The 24,870-nt window shown below is 35.5% G+C and overlaps 1 protein-coding gene across 4 annotated transcripts in view; it reads right to left on the reverse strand.

Moving 5' to 3' along the window:
* The window catches only part of PHTF2 (putative homeodomain transcription factor 2), a 159,931-nt gene that overhangs the window by 11,244 nt on the left and 123,817 nt on the right, over nt 1-24,870 (reverse strand). For all 4 annotated transcript variants that reach the window (XM_011985451.1, XM_011985450.1, XM_011985452.1 and 1 more), the window contains 7 exons: nt 24,275-24,467; nt 21,968-22,123; nt 15,563-15,781; nt 7,699-7,827; nt 5,576-5,848; nt 5,219-5,350; nt 3,118-3,204 (listed from right to left, as the gene is read on the reverse strand). In XM_011985451.1, the coding sequence (XP_011840841.1) occupies nt 3,118-3,204; nt 5,219-5,350; nt 5,576-5,848; nt 7,699-7,827; nt 15,563-15,781; nt 21,968-22,123; nt 24,275-24,467 (1,189 nt within the window). The remainder of the gene's footprint in view (nt 1-3,117; nt 3,205-5,218; nt 5,351-5,575; nt 5,849-7,698; nt 7,828-15,562; nt 15,782-21,967; nt 22,124-24,274; nt 24,468-24,870) is intronic.

A 24,870-nucleotide genomic window follows, 5' to 3' on the forward strand; every position in this document is an offset into this window, starting at 1 on the left:
ACAATCTTAGTCATGGCCTATTTATTGTAATTCACATTCTGGCTTCATCTTCTTAGTATTTTGTTGAAGAATTTTGTATCTAATAAATGAAACCAGCTCAGTTTCCCATTTTCATACTAGTCATGGCCTATTTATTGTAATTCACATTCTGGCTTCATCTTCTTAGTATTCTGTTGAAGAATTTTGTATCTAATAAATGAAACCAGCTCAGTTTCCCACTTTCATACTAGCTCTATGGTACTGGCATCAAGGTTATACTAGCCTCATAAAAGGAGCTGAAGAATATCCCCTTTGTCTATTGACTAGATCTTTTGTGTAAGTTTAGGATTATCTATTTAAATATTTGACAAAATTCATCAGTAAAACCATACGGGATTTTTGTTGGTGGCATATTTTAAACTACTAAAATTTAAACTACTTACCGCTACAAATCTCTTCAGGTTTTCAATTACTTTTTAAGTCCATTTTAATAGATTATGTATTTCTATAAAATTGTCCACTTATGCCTTCAACTTTAATGATATAAAGCACTTCATACTAGTATCTTTAAAAAATTCTCAATTGTGCCAGTATTAAATTGTTTACAGTTTAATAGTGTGCTTTTTCTTTCAAAGAATGTATTATTTGTATGTTTTAAAATCTCCAAATACATAAGATTTTTTTTTGTTGCTATCACTCTTTTCTACTTTGACTATATGACAGCTAGATATTGTGGTCTGTATAGTATCAGACATTTGGATTAGTTTTTACTTTATTGCCTAATACATGGGAAAGTTTTATAAACATCCTTGTGCCTGAAAAAAAAGTCATCAACTCGGAAAAATTCTTAGCCATTCTCTCTCCAAATGTTGTTTTTCAGCATTCTTTCTTCCTGGAATTCTTTTTTATTTATTTATTTTTTTTGAGACAGTCTCGCTCTGTTGCCCAGGCTGAAGTACAGTGGCGCAACCTCGGCTCACTGCAACTTCTGCCTCCCCAGTTCAAGTGATTCTCCTGCCTCAGCTTCCCCAGTGCTGGGATTACAGGCGTGAGCCACAATGCCCGATTAATTTTGTATTTTCAGTAGAGAGAGGTTTCATCATACTGGCCAGACTGGTTGCGAACTCCTGACCTCAAGTGTTCTGCCTGCCTCGGCCTCCCAAAATGCTAGGATTACAGGTGTGGGCCACCACACCCAGCCTCCTCCTGGAATTCTTATTAGACATATGTTGGATCTCCCACGAAGTCTCAATATCCACTTGACATTTTCTGTCTCTTTATCTCTGTCCTGTATCTTAGTCATTTCTTTCATTTCCCAGTTCACTATGTCTTTAGCTGTCTTTAATTTGCTATTTATTCTGTTCATTGTGTTTTAAAAGTCAATGACTTTGTTCCCGCAGTGAAAAGCAAAAAACAAAAGTCAAAAGTCATTAACTGTATTTTTCATTTCTCTGAAGTTCTTTTTCAAACTTATCTGTTCTCTTTTCACAGTGTTATCTATGTCTTTCATCACTATAAACAAATTTAGTTTCCACCTGATCAAACTGAAATAGCTGGAGACCTAATCCTGCTATTGGTTTATCTGCTGACTCCTTCATGTTACACTGTTTCTTCCTATGTTTTGATATCAGAAGGAGCTTTATCTGTGGATCCCATGAGGTCTAGGGTGAAGTCGCATGCCCCCAAACAGCCTTGGTTTTGCTTCTGTCAGGTATCCAGGGGCCTAGGACCACTTTTTATATTAACTTCTTGACATGAGGGTTACAGGACAAGATGTATAATGTCAATTTGAACCCTAAACCTGTAGTAAGGGCAAAGTTATATATTCTTAGAAGAGACTTTTCCCCCATCCTTGTCATCCAGAGTCAGATAAGCTTCCTTCTTGTCTTCTAGTGCTGGTGAGCAGACTGTTTTTCTTATCCAGCTTTTCACGGAGGCTGTAGATCTTGGACTTCATGGTGTGAGTAGGGAGGTATTACAGGTCAAGGCCTCATCTCCTGTCCTACATGGGCATAAAATTTCAAGTCTCTGGGATACAATACTAAGACTGGCAGTGTACCTCATTCTCTTATTCTCATGCTGCCATAGCATTAATGCTTATTCTTAAATGCTCTGGTTTTCAATTTTGTCTTCATTTTTGGCCCTTTATTATCTTATGAACTTAGATATATATACACAATATGTACATTCAAAAGCTGAGGGTTTCCCCCAGCATTGTTTAATGTTTTTTTTGTTTGTTTGTTTTTGGAGACAGAGTCTCGCTCTATCCCCCAGGCTGGAGTGCAGTGATGCAATCTCCGCCTTCCGTGTTCAAGTGATTCTCATGCCTCAGCCTCCTGAATAGCTGGGATTACAGGCGCCTACCACCATGCCTGGCTAACTTTTATATTTTTAACAGAGATGAGGTTTCACCATGTTGGTCGGGCTAGTCTCAAACTCCTGACCTCAGGTGATCTGCACTCCTTGGCCTCCCGAAGTGCTGGGATTACAGGTGTGAACCACTGTGCCCAGCCTGTTTGATGTTTTAAAGTAGAAGAATTTTCAGATAAGCTAGTACCTCATACTACTTGGAATGGAAGTTTGCATATGTTTTATTATTTTTGTTTTTAAAATTTTAATACTTTTAAACTTATTTTTTAATATTATATGGCCCATGACACAACCCTCAGGAGACCCTGAGGACATGTTCCCCTGCATTATAGCAGTGCATATCCTAAGATACTTTTGTACTCCCTAAGTAATCTGGGTCACTAAAAATTCTTTTTCAGAGTATGCAGCAGTTAAGTAACAGTAACTATTCAGATATAAGAAATAAAAGAGTAGTAAACATGAATAAATCGGACATTCCTGGGACAATTTCATAACTCATATGTTTCTTCTGGGAAGTAAAGATAATGAGAAGGATTCTAGGCAAAAATTAATCTGTGTTCTTTCAACAGACATTTGAGCATATATGTTCACTGTTCCTGGTACAGAGATAAGATACACTTGTTTATTCTACCAAAAAAATAAACTGCAAAAAGATAACTTCAAAACTTACTTTTCTAACTAGGCTTACTTATATTATTATTTATTTATTAATCTGAAAGTTAATATTTATATATCTGGTTAATTTCTACATGGAGCGAGTTAACTCACCTGGGCACAACAGATAAAGACAACTGAGATAGTCAATAAGAAAGCAGATGAAACTATTACATCAACTGAACGCTGAGGACCTCGACGCTGCAGGGTGTGGGTGGGAGAAAAGGAAACATTTTAAAATATATTTACTAATTAGCAGATAATTTCCATGGTTTCAATAAAGGTGTCGACTCATCACCATGAGTTGATCATAGCCCACAATGTTGAATATACCTAATTTGTTAGGCAAATTTTAATGATAAAGTGTTATGATTTCCTGAGGATTTGCAACAGAGTTAAAAGGGTATCTATATCTATATAGCATAAAATTATTGGTATAACTTTCAAATACTTCATTTTGTCAAACATAAGTCATTTATTCAATAAATATTTCTTAAGCACCTGCTTAGAACTAGATACCGTGCTGGGTGCTAGAAATACAACAGAGAACAACACATGGTCCCTCTACCTTCACAGGAACTAGGAGGGGAGTGAGACATCAAGCTCATAATCACAGATATATGTGATAAATTGTGATGAGTGCTAAAAGGGAAAGACATAGGATGCTTCGAGATACTTGGCAGGGAGACTTCATTTAGATTTGAGGGTTAGGAGTGTGGGCCTGGGAAGATCTCCAGATTAAGGGGGAGGGGCAGGGGCATGACGGCACACAGCAGTGTTCTAGGTAGAAGAAAGAGCATATGCAAGAACATAAAGCAGGACAGATCACAGCTCATGTAAAGAACCGAAACAGTCTGACATGGCTGGAATGTAGTGGACTAGGAAGGACAGTGTTTCAAAATGAAACAAAAGACAGGTGAATAAGGGAGAACTTAGATCATAAAGGGCATTATAAACCTTGTTAAGATTTTGTGCTTTATCTTAAGAGCAATGGAGAACCTCCAAGAAGTTTTAAGAATATAGGGCCAAATATACATTTTTAAAAGATCACTGGTGGCAGACTGAAGAAAGGAATGAAAGGAAGAAATGTGAATGCTGGAATGCCAGGTAAGAGGTAACTGTAGTAGCACAAGGCAGAAGATGATTGATGGTTTCAATGAGGGTGGTAGAAATGGAACAAAGAGAAGCAAATGGATTCAAGATATATTTTGGGAGCAGAAAAGATAGGAATTGAAATTAGATACTAGAGATTAAACAAGGATAATTCCTAGGTCTGGGCTTTCATGTTTCCCTCACTGAAGTATAAGCTTAGGTATGACGGTAGGGGCTTTCATCTCATCAACAGTGAATGGCACACGGTTAACATAAATAAGTGTTTACTGAATAAAATAATCAATGTACAAAAGAATGTAACACCTGCTTAGGGTTGATAATGGGGGAAATTTTGGATGAATTCAAGCAACAAAGATCAGATTCATCCCTCTATACAACAGATATGTCATAGGAAAAAAATATCCATGCCAATTTGCAGCAGTGACACTAAGTGGACTAAATTTAATAAGTTAAATTAATAAACAGAACAATTAATTTTTTAAATATAAGAGTAGATAAATAGGGCAAACTTTTTTTTTATTTCTTTCATTATTATTTCAAAATATAAAGCATTAAAGATCTAGGTATGTCAGAGGATAATTGGTCTTTAGGTCAACTTTACCAAGATACAGACAGTGCTGTGAATAAATATCATTGAACTTGCATGATTACTCCATATATAATGACATTCTACTGTTACTTAATGCAATAAGCAATCCTCAGGAAAAAAAGCGTTTTCCTAAAACCAATTTAGATGTTTCCCTCTTCCCTCCAGAGTTTTTACACCATACTTCCACAACTAGGACAATTATTTAAAAGTTTAAAGGAAAACAATGACATGAAAAGAATGACACTGAATTGCAAACTAATATTTTAAAATAGTAATAGGCCTCTTCTGTGAGGAAACTCATTGGTTAGTTTTTTTAAAAATTCTTTTTTAAGTAATGGGCTCCCTCTGCTGGCTTGTGACAACCAGGCAAGTAGAAACAAAATCCCTAATTCAGCTTTTGAATGAGTAAAAGCTGGTTACTATACATCTAGAGACAAATATATATTGATAAAGAAACTGGAACTATCAGAAAGGGCCAGCATGTTAAAACTACTTTTATCACTCCCATTCTACCTTAAGATAGGAACGGAGAGATAGCCACATTTTTATATTCTGTACTTTCTTCAACCGGAAATGAGGAACCTCAGATTTTCGAGCCCTCCTTGCAGATGTTAAATGTCCAAAGAGTTTTGCAAAAAGTAATCGCTAAAAAAGATTAAGATGAGGATTAATTTTCAAGTAGATTACCACAGAAAAACAAAAATCAACAAAATATGAATTGTTAAGATTTTATTTGGTTAGGTACTATAAAAGCAAAATAGAAAAATAATTAGGTAAAAATGACAATGAAATAATAAAGTATTTCAGGAATACTTTTAATATTATGAAAACGATAAAATATTCTTATTCAGAAGTCTACATTATACCTACCTGTTTATAAGTTCTTTCTGCTACACAGAGCAAAAAGAAGAAAATCCACACAAGAGACACGCGAACCACAAAACTTATTATAACCATAGAAAGAACTATGACATCTTCATTAGAACCAAATGCAATCACATAAAGTTCTGAAGCAGAATGTGCTGTGAGTTGTTCCAAGTCTGTAGCTTGAGAGAGTCGGAAAACAAATGGAGTTAAACCCAGTATGAGAGAGATTGCATTTCCAAAAATCTGGTATCCTATTCCTGGTATATGGCTGTTCACCTTGAGGAAGCCAGGGGAAGAGAGAGAAAAGAAAAATAAAATTATACCATAAATGTTATCTACAGTAAAATTATTTATAGCAATATGAAATAATTTGTTAAAATATATTCATTTTAATATGAGTAATTTGAATCCCATTCAAGTTTGAGAGCCTACTACACATAAAATGTCATTAATTCTTCAGATCTTAAAAACAATTCATTATCAAATCTCTAATTCACTAAGTAGATGGCGAAAGGATTGACTGTCTTATCTAGATCTTGAAAAAAAAATTTATGTATTTCATTATTTCAAGTTAGAAATATTCACAAATACTGTAATATTAAAGAGAATGAGATCTCATATCCACTTAAATTCAGTTCATTAAAGAAAAAAACTCAGCATTACACTTATTTCATACATTCGTACCTCAGGGTTTTTTCTTTTCTTTTTTTTTTTTTTTTTTTTTCCAGACACAGGGTCTCACTGTGTTGCCCAGGCTGGAGTGCAGTGGCGCAATCATGGGCTCAAGTGATCCCCCCAACTCAGCATTCGTAGTAGCTGGGACTACAGGTATACACCACAGGCCCCAGCTAATTTTCTGGGTTTTGTAGAGATGTAGAGACAGGGTTTCACTATGTTGCTCAGGCTGGTCTTTAATTACTGGGCTCAAGCGATAATCCCTCCTCTAGCTCCCAAAGTGTTGAGATTACAGGCATAAGCCAACATGCCCAGCCACTTATGTTTCTCTTTGAATAGTCCAATATATAAATAAGTGTCTCCTTAAACTCTAGAAGCATTTTAGAAGAGAAATGATAGAAGGAAGAAGAAATTAAACAGAAGGGAAAAAGATGAAGGAATTATTTAAAAAAATAATAAAAAAAAGGAAATTAGATAATGGGACAATATAAGAGTTTCCAATATGCTAGACTGGCAGAACTAAAAGGGATCTTAACTATCATGTAGCCAACTTTTTATATTATACATTAGATAAATGAGACTATTGTAAATTAAGTGATCTGCCAATTCACAGGTAATTAAGTTACAGAGCACAAACTAGATCCAAGATTCCAGAGACTTCCCAGTCAACTGCTTTTAATTGCTCATACTGAGATATGTATGAGCAATAACTCAGTATGATATTGGGAGTTTTATCAATTTCTAGACCCAGTTACTTTAATTCCTGTCTTACATAAAGTGTGGAGAAGAGTTCTAGCATAATAATGCACTAAAGAAATTTAGAAATTGCAAGTTAAAAACAAGTCCAGAGAAATCAACATATTTTAAAAATCAGTAATTATCTGAAAAAAGAAATAATAGAAAATAAAATTTAAATCCACAGTATTTGGATCAGATTTCTTTAAACTACTCAAGACTTTTACCACTACCTGAGTTACTTCTATATATTTAAGCAGGCAAGCAAGTATGAATGCAAATTTACTAGTTTGATTTTTTCATGTTTTAAGTCCTATTAAACAAATGAACCAGTAAGAATGATACAGAAACATACACCTTTTTAATTATTTTATTTTTAAAGTTTTTGTAACAACAATCTCTAGACCAAAGAAAAGTCTTTATTAACACCTGTATATATCTACAAGCTCCTGAATTTCAAAAGAATGAATAACATAAAAGTAGATTGTATCATCTGTTCTAGGTCAGATAAGTGAAAACACTAGAAGATGAGAGCAGTTTGGTGACAAATCACTGTTTAAATCACAGACAGAAACAAATATACACATATAACTCTTTTTTCAGGGTGAAGAAATGAGGTCAGTAGATTACTGGTATAACATTCCAGTAATTATCTTATATACAGATAATCACTAAGTCTTACCCTTGAACTACAAGAATAAAATTTAAAAACTCACTCTGTTCATTATCATTCCACTGATTTCAAGTACAGACATGTCTGCTTTCTTACAATCATTACCTTCCCATACTATAGCACTTATTTTTTCTAATCCTGGGTGGGAACTATGGAGCCAGGGCAAATGACTCTATAAAAAAAAAAAAAAGTAAATATATTGATCACATTTAACAAATAAAATGTTTGTATATAAAGTTGTATATATATCTCTATATACACATACAATTTTAATGACACTAAAAATAAAAATTGGTGAATACATTTATCATGTTTTATAAATGAGATATGTAGATCTGTGCATAGCTAATATATTTATACACACAACTCTAAAACACTAAAATTCTATCTTAAAATTAGTTAGCATATACACTGAACAGATATCATAAGAAGTTACACGGTTATAAAACTGTACAAGTTCAGAATTTTCTGTAACAAGTATTAGTCAACATATGTTCAAAAATATACTAAAACATGTCAGCAAAGTATTTAGTTGTCAATCAGTCTACATAGTTGCAATATACTAATGCTAAAAGACAAATGGATATCAACTTGTTCATAGTAATCATTGTTCAACTTATGATCATTCATTAAAAAAGAATATGACAGCCGAGATTTGAATCTCTCTGAAAGACTACATAGTGCTACAGTCTTATCCCGAAAAAGAATCTTCCTTATATACTTAATGTTTAATATCCGATTTAGTTACTTTTCTGATATTTTAATCCAGCATTTCTCCAAAGGACCAGTCTAACTTTTTATTTTTTTCAGATAGAGCAAATATTACAAACTGAAGCACTCAGCCTCCTGAGTAGCTCGGACTACAGGCATGTGCCACCACACCTGGCCAAGTTTTTTATTTTTAGTAGAGACGGGGTTTCACCATGTTGGCCAGGCTGGTCTCTAACTCCTGACCTCAGGTGATCCACTGGCCTCTACCTCCCAAAGTGCTGGGATTACAAGTGTGAACCACTGCACCCAGCCCCAAAGCAGAACAGTTAATGATGGCAACAAGATTAATGAAACACTAAACCTTTATATAATCAGACTTCAAGAGGAGAAGTAACACTAAAAGATTAAACCCAGACAGAGATGAGTTTGCTTGTTTATATTGCAGTATTTCTAGCATATTTTAAAGGACTCATATACTTCCTACATTTTGTTTCTCGAGATGGAGTCTTGCTCTGTTACCCAGGCTGGAGTGCAATGACGTGATCTCACCTCACGGCAACCTCCGCCTCCCAGGTTCAAGTGATTCTCCTGCCTCTGCTATAGCTGGGACTATAGGCGCCTACCACCACGCCCGGCTAATTTTTTAATTTTTGTAGAGATGGGGTTTCACCATGTTGACCAGGTTGGTCTCGAACTCCTGACGTCGTGATCTGCCCACCTCAGCTTCTCAAAGCGCTGGGATTACAGGAGTGAGCCACAGTGCCTGGCCACTTCCCACATTTTTAAAAAACAATAGTTTTGGCATTCATAGCAACCTCAAATTTGATAAAATATTTAGTTAAATATAACTTCTAACAACGAACAGAAGAATCTACTCTAGGTACATTTATTCTTTAGAGGACAAAAATGTGATTAAAATATGGTAAAAAAAACAGTTTCTTGTAAACTTTTAACACTGTCCTCTGGGGGACTAAAGTTGCATTGATTAATTTCAACTAAAATTGAATAATAATAATTCAATAATGTAAAAAAACAGAGGTGGAAAATTTTTATCTTTTCCAGAGATAAGGGATTTTAATATACTTTAACTTTCATGATATACATTTCACTACTTGAGGTCCTGAAGAGTGCTAAGATACTAGTTATTAACTACCAACTTAATTTCTCAAATGTTATTTCCTCATTTATCTCCAAACAAAATATTCTGTTTTGGGAAAGAAATAATCTGTATCAAAATATTATCAAACTTTCTCTAGAAATTTTGTAATTGTTAAGCATAATGGAACCAAAAAGCCAGAAACAAGAAATGCAAGAAGCTAGAAGGAAAGAAGCTTGAGAGCCAACAGATTTCAACCACTGATTTACAGACTTTCTTAAACTCTCAGTCTGGAATAGTGAATTAACGTCTTCCTAATTACATGAAGAAAGGAATATGTCAATACCAAGAAAGCCCATCTAGAGACAGAAATAGGAAATCAAGACATTCTCATCGTCCTTCCAAAAGCACTCCTTTTACATCTAGCTACCTTGCCAATTACTCTATCCAGCATCTGATATTACAATATTTCTAGAAAGCCTAAAGGCAAAAGAGAAGACAACAACTAGAAACTGGTGAATTTTAAAAGAGTTAATTACATGTTCAATGTTGTGTTTAGAAACTTGAAAAAATAAATTGAAAAGACTGCTATACTTCTCTCTTTCTCTCTCTGTCCCTCTCTGTGTGTGTGTCGGTGTGAAATGTACACTGAAAAACAGTCTTGTTGAATCATGTCTGCAGTGTGGAGAATAGCATCACATGAAATACTTTTTAAAAAGATTTAGGGAAAACATCAGAGCAAACAATTTCATTTTATAATTTTATCACATAGGTTACTCTAAATATATTTTCTTTTTTCTTTTTCTTTTCTTTCTTTTTTTTTTTTTTTTGAGACTGTGTCGCACTCTACCGCCCAGGCTGGAGTGCAGTTCTTGGCTCACTGAAACCTTCACCTCCCAGGTTCAAGCAGTGCTCGTGCCTCAGCCTCCTGAGCAGCTGGGATTACAGGTGCCCGCCACTGTGCCCACCACCATGCCTGACTAATTTTTGTATTTTTAATAAGAGACAAAGTTTCACCATGTTGGCCAGGCTAGTCTCGAACTCCTGACCTCAAGTAATCCACCCGTCTCAGCCTCCCAAGCTGGGATTACAGGCGTGAGTCACTGTGCCCGGCCGCTATATATGTTTTCAAACTAAAATTTAGAACTTAAAAAACTTTTTTTCCTTTGGAGACAGCATCACAGATCCAAAAATGTAGAACTTTTAAAATGACTATACTTTATCCTTATTTAAAATCTCAACTGCTTTGCTCCTTGTTTATTCAAAACTACCTGAAAACCTTAATGCTTAAATGGTGGCATGTTTTATTTCAAATAAATTCACCATGACAACCACATACTCGTTGTTTCCAACTGTGGGAATGCAGCCATTTAAGCTTTACACTTACTAAAAACTGAATTTCAGCTGAATATAGCTTTATATTTTAGTATATATTCAGCTATAGAGAAGGACTAGAGGAGAAAAATTTTCTCCTGTGGAAATGTTTCAATTACTATTTACAAACAAAATAAAACAAAGATATACATTTGGGAATATTCTGATTAGAATATACTAATTCAAATGCTCAGTGTTTTTTCATGAGAAGGGATTTTTCTATCTGTATAGTAGGCAGAAAAAGGTCTTCCAAACCTAGCACAGACTGGTTAAACAAGAAAAAAACTAGTAGCTTTTTAGTAAAGGGAGCTAATTTCCATTACTTAGCTACTAGTAAATCTAAAAGCATGAGCTTATTTTTTGAAACCTGAGAATTAAAAATCTGAGTAAGATCAAGTCTTTAATCTAAAAGCAAAAACAATATAAGCCTAAGACACTATAACTAGATATACAGAGTAGAGTATTAACAAATTTTATGTGACAGACTTAGGAGCAATTTACTCTGCATAGACATCATAAAACAATTTTTAATATCATTTAAGAAAGCACTGGAATTGGCATGTTTTGAAAAAATTTAATTTTGTTTCAGGCATTCAATATTTATTAAATACCTACTGTGTACCTCACACTGTGTGATACAACACTGAGCAAAAAAACACACGGTCCCTGCTTTTATGCTGCTTACAGTTATCTCTGGGAAAATAGCTCACAGGCATTTCCCGCAGTCTTAACTCCAGTTGTTAGTCTCAGTGACTTAGATGAATATGCAGATGATTCATTCAACACCCTATGCTTTCATGGATTGTTCACTGTTTTTTCATTTCTTCAATACCAAGGACTCTAAACTACTCCCGTAGCCACACCCTAGACCTTGTCACCATACGAACTGCTCTACTTCTGAAAGGAATCTACTATAACTTCCCATCTTAACTGGTCTCTCAAACCTTCAATTCTAAAACACTTGTTCCCTTGAACACACCTATCCATAAATGTATCAGTACCTTCCTGATTTCATTGCCTTCTCGATTTAACAATCTAATGATTAGACTCCTACCAGATCCACCATTTCAATCATCCCCTCTCCTGTCCCTTGAATAGCAACTATTTATTGAGCACTTACTCCGTGTGACTTTGGGCACATTACTCAACTCTGAGCAATGTAAAATGAAAATAAACTACATTACCAAAGGTTGTGAAGGTTATATACATGAGATACTGCAGCTAGATTACTTTGCACAGTGTGTGGCATAAGTAAATGCTTATTAAATGTCAGATATAGTAACAACTACATTCCAGAAAACATCACATAGCTGTGTAGAATAGGCAACTACAAATTCATGGTTTCAGATTCCAGCTGGACCCTCAACAATGTGGCAAGGTAGTATGATTGTTTTGATGTGTTCATTGGCTTGAATACACACACACACACACACACACACACACACACACACACTCTCTCTCTCTCTCCACCCCCCCCCGCCCCCACCCTTTCTCCCTCCCTCTCTGTCTCCTTCCTCCATTCTCCACAAATGTTAACTTAAAGCCTTCACCACCATCCAAAAGCCTCCTCTTGTATCATCTCCCTTATTGCCAGTAGATCCCTTGGATTCTTGCACTTCACAGAAAAGAGATCATCAGGCAATAACTCTCTTACCATCTTGCTTGCTGCATGCACTCATCCTTATCCTATCTCAGCAGAGAATGTTTTCCTCTTCCTGTCAAATGCTAAGCTTCCTGATTATGACTCCCCTCCAGAATCCTAAGAAACGTCATTCCACCAGTCAACATTTTCTCCTGTACCTCTTTCATTCTTCCCTACCGGTTTTCCCCTGTGTATATCAATGTTTTCAAATATCTCATATATTAGGGAGTAAACACCAAAACACTCAGCTCAATTTCCCTTCTAATTACCACTTGGTTTTTTCTAAACATTCATAGCCATCCTTTTTATATTTTATTTTTGAGACAGAATCTCACTCCATCATTCAGGCTGGAGTGCGATGGCACGATCTCAACTCACTGCAACCCCTGCCTCCCAGGTTCAAGTGATTCTCATGCCTCAGCCTCCAGAGTAGCTGGGATTACAGGTGCCTGCCACTATGCCCGGCTAATTTTTGTATTTTTAGTAGAGACAGGGTTATTTAAAGTAATGGCAGCTTGCCTTTTTCATTCAAAATTATATTCAAAAAGACTTATTCATGTTGATCTATGCAGCCGAGTTCATTCCATTTCACTGCTGTATACTGTTTTATCACACACTATTATTTATTAATTCCACTACTATTGGCTATTATATTTTCAACTTTCACTATCACGCATAATACAATGATAGTGCCTATATTCTAAAGTTTCATTCTAAAGTGGAATGAAAGGGTCCTAGAATATACGGAACTTCAGCTTTACTATATAATGACAAACTGCTCTCCAAAGTAGCTGTACAAACAAACATCAGTATTAGAGTTCTCTCTTCACATTCTTGCCAACATTGTAATTTATCAGGTTTTAAATTTTGACAATTTGATCAATATTAAATAGTATCTAATTGTTCTAATTACATTTCCCCAACTAATAGCAAGGCTGACCATCTTCCCTTATATTTTATTAGTCATCAGGGGAGTTGTCTTTTCACATCCTTTTATTTTTCTATTGAGTCATTTGTCTTTTACTTATTCATCTGTAGGAGTTCTTTATGTCCTGTATGTAGTAACACTCTGATAGTTAATGTACTGGAAATATCTTCTCCCAGCCTGTGGCTCATCTTTTAACATGCCCAAAGTTTTAAATCTTAAGATATTCAAATTTATCTCTCCATTTTTGTTTGTGCTTTTTATAACTTGTTTTTAAAAATTCTTCTCTAACCTGAAGTAACAAATATTTTATTTTTCTCCTGTATTTTCTTCTAAATGTTTTAAAGTTTTGCTTTTCTAAATGCTTTAGAAACTATCTGGAATAAATTTTCATGTGTATAATCATTTGACTCACAACCATATAGTCCGTTCTTTTTCTACTGATTTGTGATGCCACTTAATGTCACATATTAGTGATCCATTATAAAAACAGGCCTATTTCTGGGTTTTCTATTCTGTTCCATTGGTATATATGTTTATGTATCTATATCATACTATCTTAAGAGTATTAAATTTAATTTAAATTTTTATATCCAGTAGGGAAAGATCCCTGTTGTTCTTCAAAATTGTTTTTGCTATTCTTGATATTTTGCTTTTTAATATGGACTTTAAATCAGTCTAACTCCAACCAAAACCAGACAGAGGTAAAGAGACCAGAGCTCTCTTATTTCTACTATGTAAGGATACAAGGATAAGACAGCTGTTGTAAACCAGGAAGAGACCCTTTACCAAGAACCAATCATGTTGGCACCCTGATCTTGGACTTCTAGGCTCCAGAACTGTGAGAAATAAATGTTTGTTGTTTAAGCCACCCAGCCTCTGGTATTGTTATAGCAGAAGGTTCTTTGATGGCTATGCGTTACCCTTTTATCAGATTGAAAGTTCTCTTTTTTTGTCTCTAGTTTTCTGACTTGACTTGGTTTTACTGACAGGATTAGATAAAGAGTTGGATAAGAGAGATAAGGGGAAGCCCAGTGAGAATTTTAAATGACCACCAAGTTTCTAGACTAGTGGGTAGATGAATGGAGATGTCATTCACCAAAATTCTGAATGGAATAAGAAAAACAGATTTATGAGGGAGAACTGGCTAAATCTGAGGTATTGGTGGGACACTCAAATAAAGATATCCTATGCTCTCCTCACACGTGGCTATTCAGCATTTGAAATTGGCTAGTACGGCTGGGCAGGGTGGCTCACGCCTGTAATCCCAGCACTTTGGGAGACCGAGGTGGGAGAATCACTTGAGGTCAGGAGTTCGAGACTAGCCTGGCCAACATGGTGAAAGCCTGTCTCTACTAAAAATACAAAAATTAGCTGGGTGTGGTGGTGGGCGCCTGTGATCCCTGCTACTCAGGAGGCTGAGGCAGGAGAATCGCTGGAACCTGGGAAGCAAAGGTTGCAGTGAGTTGAGATCGTGCCATTGTACTCCAGCCTGGGTGACAAGAGTGACACTCCATCTCAAAGAAAAAAAAAAAAAAGAAATGTGGCTAGTCCAAAATGAGTTGTGCTCTAAGTGTTTACACTGGATTTTGAAAATTTAGTATTAAAAATCTAAAATATTTCATTAATATTTTTCATATTAGTTATATGTTAAAGTGATATTTTGAATATAATGGACTAAATAAAACAGAATTTCCCCTTTAAAACAAATTTAATGAAGCTACTAGAAAATTTAAAATTATATATCTGACTCTCATAATATTTCCATTGGATAGCATTACTATGGGCACTTGGAGATACAAATTTGATATTCATGAGATGTAGATTTGTGAATATAATCTTATAGGTGGAGTTTAGACCAAGGTGTACATGCATCTGGCCACTAAGTATGTTGAGTAAGAAAGTACTAATGCACCTAACACACGATTTGACTTACAAAACTCCAATTACCAATAACCTTTCAGGAACATACATAACCACAATGTAAGTACTGAGATTCTATGTTTTGATGAAGCCAGACCACAGCTCACATAAAAAGAAAAAAAATTATAGAAATATAAGCTTGAATGTAAGCTTTTTCTTCACCTCTGTAAAATTTTGAACATAAATTCAAAGGAGCTTGACTGATAGCTCCACATAAGCCAAAACCATAAACCAACCTGATGAAAAGGGTCGTCTCTATATTCTTTTTTCACACATGGATTAATTTGAGGATTTTCCACATCTGTCTCACTGGTACAAGATGAATGGCATTCTGCACAATGTAACAAGTCTTCCCATAACACATCTTCTGTTTCAGATTCTGGCCTTGCACTCTCAGAATCCTGTCTGGAACTTGAACAGCGAGAGCTGCAACTAGTACCCGATTTAGGGGCATCCTGAAATCAAGATATTCTTTGACATTAATACAATTTATGTACCCTTTCCAACTCAAAGGATTCTACAGAACCCGTATATTGATACTTTTTGCTAAAACAACAAATACACCCTCAAAAGACAGTGAGACAGCAAAACATTACAAAATATATTAGTTTTTATTCAGTAACAAAAAACCCTCACATCAAAATTTATTTGATTTCATATTTCAGCTCAGATATTACTTTGCATACAAGGGTTGTATCTATTTTATCTTAAACTTTATATGAAGTTCACAACTCAGGCACAAAGAGTAGTCTAAGTGCATATGGTCTGCACGGTGAACATTAACTGACTTTAATTGATGTTATTAATGGCGATACCACTGGCCTTCCATATCCATGCATTCCACATCTGCAGATAAAATACAATATTCCTGAGATGCAGAACCCACAGTTTTGGAGAACTGGAGGGCGAGGGCTGACTTTATGTATCATCAGGTTCCACAGGGCTGACTGTGAGACTTGAGAATCCTCGGATTTTGGTATTTGTAGAAGAGCAGGATATCCACCAATCCCACGTGGATACCAAGGAATGACTGTATTTTCTTATTCTAGTCTTCTTTTTTTTTTTAAGCAAGAATGGATTTATCTACTGTTTTTGTTTTGCAAATGGAAGTGAAATCAACATAAAATTGGTATCTAAACCAAGAAGGTAATTGCCAATTCATGTTCTTGAGATAATCTGTGGTATAAAAGTAAAAAACTAAAACAAGTTAAATAATTTCTAATCAGTTTACTTTATCCTGGGAGTCTGTAATGTACAAAATAAAAATGAGTAAAATTCTGATTTAAATTAATTAAAAATAACTTTTACTGAATAAATCATGGTCATAGCCATCCTTTATAGTCAGGTACGTTCAAATTCTTTTTTTTTTTTTTTCTGCTGTCCTCTGTGACTAGATTTGTCATGTACCTTTCAAATGCATTATATTCCTTTGTCTTTCCTGTGCTATCACCGTGTTCAGACTTTATCATTTATACCTTCATTGCTATAAGCACCTCCTAATTGATCTTTGCCTAAAAGGCCTTCCTCTTCTTTCCAGATTAACTTTCCTAAAGCACAGCTGTTCTTTGACTCCTCTAGTCGAAATCTTTCCTTGGCTTCTCACTGCTCCCCTGACTCCTTCACCTAGCATGTTCATCTTCATATGTGCTACTTTTTGACCTTGTCTTCCGCTACATACCACAACCTTTTTCTCCAGTGACAGTAGGCTACTCCTGAGTCCCTAAGCATGGCTTGTTCTTTGCTTTGATTATGTTCCACTCTAGGTCTTAATTATGCTCCTACCTCTTATCATTAATCCTGCACTCCTTTAAAAAGCTGTTAAAAATTAAATGAGCATGGGAACTTTGAATACAAACCTGGCACAAAGCAGGGGCTCAACAAATGCTACCTTAAAGCCACCTACCTAGAGTGATCACTTTGTCCCTGAAGTGAGTTATTATTATTATTATTATTATTTTGAGACAGAGGCTCACTCTGTCGCCCAGGGTGGAGTACAGTGACATGTAATCTCCACTCACCACAACTTCCACCTCTCAGGTTCAAGTGATTCTCCTGCCTCAGCCTCCCGAGTAGCTGGGGTTACAGATGCATGCCACTGCAACTGGCTAATTTTTGTATTTTTAGTAGAGATGGGGTTTCACCATGTTGGCCAGGCTGGTCTTGACTTCAGGTGATCCACCCACCTTGGCCTCCGAAAGTACAGAGATTACAGGTGTGAGCCATCAAGCCCGGCCTGAAGTGAGTTATTATTTATATTCATTTGACAATAAATTTTGCACTGCTTTCCAGAATCAATCTCTCTCTCTATATATATACACACACATATATGTATATATATACATAGGTTACCTATATATACCTAGTTACTCCTGAGTAACTAGGACTACAGGAGCCCGCCACCACACCAGGCTAATTTTTGTATTTCAGTAGAGATGGGGTTTTACCACATTGGCCAGAATGGTCTGGAACTCGCGACCTCAAGTGATCCACCCACCTCAGCCTCCCAAAGTGCAGGGATTACAGGGGTGAGCCATGGCACTGGCCTCTTTTTTTTGAAGCGGGACTACATGCATGTACCACCACGCCTGGCTAAATTTTGTACTTCGTTTTTTTTCTTTTTGAGAGGTGGGGTTTCGCCATGTTGCACAGGTGGGTCTCTAACTTCTGAGCTCAAGGGATCCGCCCACCTCAGCCTCCCAAAGTGTTGGGATTACAGGTGTGAGCCACCGCATGTGCGGTCAATATTGTCTGTCTTAATATTCATGTGTTTAATATTCTCAAATAGATTGCAAATCTCAATACACTACAAGTCCACAAAAGACGGATTTTTTTTTTTTTTGGGCCATCTCCTTACCACAGGTAACAGAATACCTCGAGTGAATGAGGTACAATATTAATAATTAATCTACTGATATTAGAATGGGGATTATGAATCTATAATGTGTTAATAGAGTGTTTGTGGGAGAAGGGCTGTTTGTTTAGAAAGAAGTAAAAAGAAAAACTTTTAAAAGAGAAGAAAATGATTAATAAGTAAAAACAAAATAAATATAGAAAGAAAAAGAAGACAAAAATCACTCTGCTTTGTTTTATAAACAGCACTCCAAAAATATTTCAGGTTCTCTAATGTCACCAGTTTTCATTAGCAAGGCACAGAAAGCATTAAGCTTTTAATAATTGCTAATTTAAAATTTGTGATAAAGATAGTTTATTATCTATAACTTCTGATGCAGACTTGCTAATCAGATTTGGAAATAGTAACAGGATTAAAGGCCTGATGACTTTAACTGAAACTAATTAATGATTACCTGATTAAGAAAATATATATAATTCTTTAGAAGTGTTTTTTGCCAAATGCAGGTTAATAAGTGGGTTTTTTTGAGATGGAATCTTACTCTGTCACCAGGCTGGAGGGCAGTGGCGTGATCTTGGCTTACTGCAACCTCTGCCTCCTGGGTTCAAGCGATTCTCCTGCCACAGCCTCCCAAGTAGCTGGGACTACAGGCGCGTGCCACCACAGTCAGCTAATTTTTGTATTTTTTGTAGAGATGGGGTTTTACCATGTTGGCCAGGATGGTCTTGATCTCTTGACCTCGTGATCCGCCCGCCTCAGCCTCCCAAAGTGCTGGGATTACAGGCGTGAGCACCGCAACTGGCCAAGTGGTTCATTTTATACATTTAAAAATCTGGCTGGGAGTGGTGGCTCACCCCTATAATCCCAGCACTTTGGGAGGTCCAGGTGGGTGGATCAAGACCAGCTTAGCCAACATGGCGAAACCCCATTAAAATACAAAAATTAGCTGAGGCAGGAGAATCACTTGAACCTGTGAGGCAGAGGTTGCAGTGAGCCGAGATCGCGCTACTGCACTCCAGCCTGGGCAAGGAGAGTGAAACTCTGTTTCAAAAAAAAAAAAAACAACTAAAAACTATTGCCTATAATTGTCTTCATTTCAAACAGAATTTTACCTACAATATTTGTGTGATTAATAGTGAATATTACTACAAATTGCCAAATAAAGTCTAAAAAAAGAAAATTTTAGAATTGAACAGTTCAAATTAAAACACATTTGTTTTGGTTTGTACTGCTCATCATTTCAAATCCTGAGACACCCAAACCGAACATATAATCAAATTTAGAGAACACACAGTATTTATTTGAAGGGAATATGAACTTAAAACATAAATGTTTTTTTGGGGGGTGGAAGGAAAATTGTTTAAAAAAACTCAGAAGTTAAATAACTTTCCCAAGGTCATTTAAATAGTCTAACTCCAAGCCCATGGTTTCTTCATTATGCTTCTCATCAAATGTTACCTTTCCGAGATGAAAAGCTAACCTACAATTGGGAGTCAAAATTGAACAATATTTGTAGAGTTGAACAAAGCAAGACAGAGTAGGAAACAGAAGAAACACTTAAAAGAAGCTGTCAGTTCCCTAGGATGCCTCCTGCATCCCAGATAACCAAGTAACTCCTCCCAACAGAACACTGGAAGAAGTCAACTAGATATAGTAGACAGTAGAAAAAGGCAAAAAACGGGGATTAAATGAAAGTCTACACATTATATGACAAGATTCCCACCTCATCCCCAGTTCCTTTGGTGCCAAACACCAGAGCAGCCTGTTTTATTACCTACTATCGCCATCCCACTAGAAGATTGGACGATTCTTCCCTAACAAATACATGCCCCTAAAAAGTTTATCTATAGATATCGCCATCTGGGAGGCTTACAACGAATGGCTAGGTTCCTGACCCATTATCTTACAATAAAGCCCACCAATCCCATCCATGCACAAAATACTTCCCCAAAGAATTTTCTTTTTCATTTTGTTTTTCGTTTATCATTGGAATACTTTTATAAAGAAAAACTAAAGTTCAAACTACTCTATCTTTGGCTCCCAAGTCTTTCTGAAAAGACCTTAGTAGTCTTTGATGGCTTCCTTGCTCTGTCTCATATTGTAAGAGGTTCCACGGTCATTTTGTGTATTTCCTGCAACAAACAACAACCAGGAATCAGTCACTTCTTCAAGAAGTTGTTTTGTTTTGTTTACTTAGTGATAAATGGCACAATCTAGGTGCTAGAGATGCTTGCTCATTTGTGTTTGGGTGGGTCCAAATGATTTTTTCATACCTCACTCTTAAAGAAAAAACATTACTAGTAATTTGAAGAGAGTACAGTAATTTATAAAATAAATTCAAATTTATAAATAAAAATGCAAAAGAGCACTACAAATCTTCTGTTTCCATTTTATTTATTCAAAGGAGGCTTTATTTTGCTTTTTTTAGAAAAGCCCTTTAAAGCTGGTTTAAGAGTAAAAATTTTTGAGAACTGAATGCAGCTTTTAAAATATCACCTAGTCTACATTCTTCACTTTATAGATGAAGAATTTTATAGCCATATTTTATATTCATGTAATTACTTATATCATTAAAAAAGATGTGAATCAACCAATGCTTACTATCAGCCTTACTTAGCTGGAAATCAAGATTTTAAGCAACTTTTTAATTTAAAAGTTAAAATTAATAGGTTGAATAATGTTCTGCCCTTCAAGAACCTCGATCGTTTAAAATACAGTTGCAAACCAACAAGAGCAAAGATCATGGAGTAAGAAAAATACCTCTACTGCCAAATAATTTATTCTGGGAGACAGGTCAAACAGCCCTCCAGCTCCCTTGCAGCACCAACTGACTTCTAACAGTACATACAGTAAGACAAAATTTTACAAGCTTGGTTATCTGGTTTAGGAACAAGGGACACTACATCAAATGACGTGGGTGAAGAGGCAATGGAGCAGACACACCGGCATTAGTGTCTGTCTAATGGCAACCACTGGGAAAAGAAACAAAACCACAATCACCAGAAAGATTAACCAGAGACACAACCACAAAGCAGAGTGTGCCAAGAATAGTAACTCTTCTAATCTTAATACTCTGAAGGCAATCATATTCCAGCACAGCGTAACATGTGGTTTTTTTTACAAGTTTAACCCAAAACCATCAAGGAAAAAAATACTAACATAGCTCAAAAAGAGTAAAAGGTAATGTTTATAAAAAAGTGATAAACAGTGTAATTTATTTGCCTTAAAGCCAAATGTTCTACCCTCAGATTAGAAACTGAAAATACAACTGAATGAAATTCTTTAAATAATTTTAAGCTCAAGAGATATGATATAGTTGAAAAGGGTTTAGAGACAATAAAAATTAATAAGGAAAAAGGGAAACAAAGAAAAAAGAACTGAATTTTGCAGTATGGGGACTTAATAACTGGTGACAGCAACGTGAAGGAAGTTACTTAAAATAATAACTTTGCTATGATCAAATGTATAAAGCCTTTCAAATTGTAGAAAAGTGAACATAGGAGTGTGCAGATTCTCTCTCCAGAATGATCTTCTTTAAAAGCAAATAACAAGCAATGTATGAGTCTTCAAAGATAATGCACAAAGTGAGCTCAAATATGTGGCTATCTATCAATACATGTGCAATACATAAACATAAAACTGCTATTTTATAAATCCAGATCACGCAACAATAAATATTGATAATAATGTGAAATATTTATTTCAACAATTTTTAATTGTTGAAAGAAGTTATAAATTAGTAACATATAAAATAGATATGTATGTATATACTTAAGGACAAAGTATATACCTCATTAGGGTAATGTTTCTTATAATGGTGTGACTTTCTATTTCGAAGAACGCTTTCAGAAGTCCTGTCCACGTGACGACGTAATGAGTATCCTGTTTCAGGACCTTCCTCACTGGAGACTTCATCAGAGACATTTGTTACTTTCCTTTGGGTATCCTAAGTGGGGAGTACACAAAGAGGATTATAGGTAATTTCTAACCAACCTTTTAGCTTTTAAACTATGAAATTTGAAATTCCACATACATATATACACATAACTTCAAAATATCCTCAACTACCACAAAGTAACTAATTAGTATTACCTGATTTTCTGAAAAAATATCTTAAATCAGTGACTATACTTTAAAAGCATTTTTACTTTTAAAAGTACTTCAATAGCCATTTGTCAAATATTATCCCATAATATTTCTGTTCATAAAAGGATTTGAAACAGTTTCCAAAAACAAGAAATATGCCAGGCACAGTGGCTCAAGCCTGTAATCCCAGCACTTTGGGAGGCTGAGGTGGGAGGACTGTTTGAGGCCAGGGGTTCGAGACCAGCTTGGGCAACAGAGCGAAACTCAGTCTCTTAAAAAAAATAAAAATAAAAAATCAGCCAGGCATAGCAGTGCACACCTGTACTCCCAGCTATTCGGGAGAGTGAGGTGAGAGGATCACTTGAGCACAGGAGTTTTAGGCTGCAGTGAGCTATAATCGCACCACTGAACTCCAGCCTGGGCAACATAGTGAGACCATGTCTCAAAAAACAAACAAACAAACAAAAATAAATATAAACAGGAGAAAAGCAGAACAGAGACCACTTAAAAGAAGGTGAAAGAACATATTATACTATTTTTTCAAACTGGAAAAGCCATCAATTGTAAGACACACCACTAATTTAATAATGGTTTATAGGACAAGAGGAAGTAAATAGCAACTGCATGTGTGCACATGTCAGACAACATTCTACACACATCAATGTGTAAAAGATATCCAGAGTTTAGAAATTATGAAATTAAATGACTCTAAAGCATACGTTTTATGGATATTTTCATGTTCCTCATACAACTTTACTATGTAATATTAATACAAGCCTGAAAACGTGTTTGAAAGTTGTATGACTGAAAATTTATCTGCTGAATGATAACAGTGATGAGAGGCTCACATCATCAGAGCTAAATGCTGAAAAAAATCTAAAATTAGAGTAAGGGACTACATTCATTGCAGGCCCATGCTGTACTATGGTTACTGGTACTGAAAATACATGAACGTTCAAGTAGTAACATATACTTTACCCAAAATTAGAGAATCCTCTTTTCTTTATTTTCCTCAACACAATATGTTCATGCTCACATTCCCAAATGTAACAGAGGTAACATCTTTTAATTTGACTCTCTCTATATTTTTTACAGTAACAGCTTCTAAAGAATAAACTGTTCAACCAAAAAAAATTCAGTGAAGCAAAGAAATAGAGACATCACATTAAGCTTTGTTGCAATAAAACCAGAGTCTATTTTGGAAAAGTAAAGAAATAATTGTTCTCTTTAACAAATATGTCCCCAGTAAGATTTTTTCCAGATTAAAAACAAAACAAAAGAAAACAAAACATTTATGTTGACACCACAGGTAATGAATGCAGGAAAAACAAGGTATCTTTTTATAGAGAACATGAATGGAAAACTGGTTTCCTAGTTCAGCTTTCTGAATTATTACATGTTCCACTTAGTGCAAATTCTTACATACATAGAAGTAGGGAAAGAAAAAGGCTTAACAAACAACAACTGTAAGTTATAAAGTGCTTTTAACGTTTTGGGGCTAGCCACAGTGGCTCATGCCTATAATCTCAGAACTTTGGAAGGCTGAGGTGGGTGGATTGCTTGAGTCCAAAAGTTCGAGACCAGTGTGGGCAACACGGCTAAGCCCTGTCGCTACAAAAAAAAAAAAAAAAAAAATTAGCTGGGCATGGTGGCGCATGCCTGTAGTTCTAGCTACTCAGGAGGCTGAGGCGGGAAGATCATTTGTGCCTGGGAGGCTGAGGCTGCTGCGAGCCAAGATCACACCATCTCACTCCAGCGTGGATAACAGAGTTAACACCTTGTTTCAAAAAAAACATTTTGAAAAAACTGAAGCCATCAATTCAGAAGGTGTCAGATTATATCGTCAATCAAGTTGAATCACAACACTTTATCTCATTTACAGTTTCGTGTTACAAAGGCTCACAGAATTAATTCTGGAGAAAATAGTTCAAGGGCAACTACTATATCTAAGTCACTTCACATTAGCTAATATAAAATCACACAGGCAAACTATTTTAAAAATCACACGTACTTTGCTAGGACCATCCCTGGAACGCAGTGTTCCTGCGTTCCAGGCTGTCTCTTCTGGTTGAATAGTTTCACACTGAGGTTCATGGTTTTGTATTCCATCTTCACTGCTTTTAACAGTCTTTTTCCCATCAAGGGATACATAGCCATTGTCAGTTTCAGTTGATTTATCAATTGAATTCTTTGCTTTCTTTGATCTAAAAATTAAAATATGCAGGAGAATGTTTGGACTTAGTTTATTTTGGATAGGTTACTGATAGCAATTATAATCTGTTAATAATTACATCAGATAGCTACTTCTCTAAATTTTAATGACCATCCTATTTGTATAATAAATAATTTAGAAATATATCTAACAGCTAGAATAAACATGTAAATTAATGTCTCCTATTTCAGCTTACTTCAAAGGTTTTGAGGTCTTACAGACAACAATTCTAGGAGACATGCCCTAACTTATCAAAAAATTCTTAGTAAATCAAATGGTCTTTGAACAAAATCTAGAAACAAAATTTTGCCCATTTCTGATTAAAAATATATTTTGAAGTTTATTTAAAAAATGATCTGTCAGGTTAAGTTGCAATTCATGGTTTAACTTAGTTT

Source organism: Mandrillus leucophaeus, unplaced genomic scaffold, assembly GCF_000951045.1.
Source record: "Mandrillus leucophaeus isolate KB7577 unplaced genomic scaffold, Mleu.le_1.0 Scaffold284, whole genome shotgun sequence".
NCBI classification, from domain to species: domain Eukaryota; kingdom Metazoa; phylum Chordata; class Mammalia; order Primates; family Cercopithecidae; genus Mandrillus; species Mandrillus leucophaeus.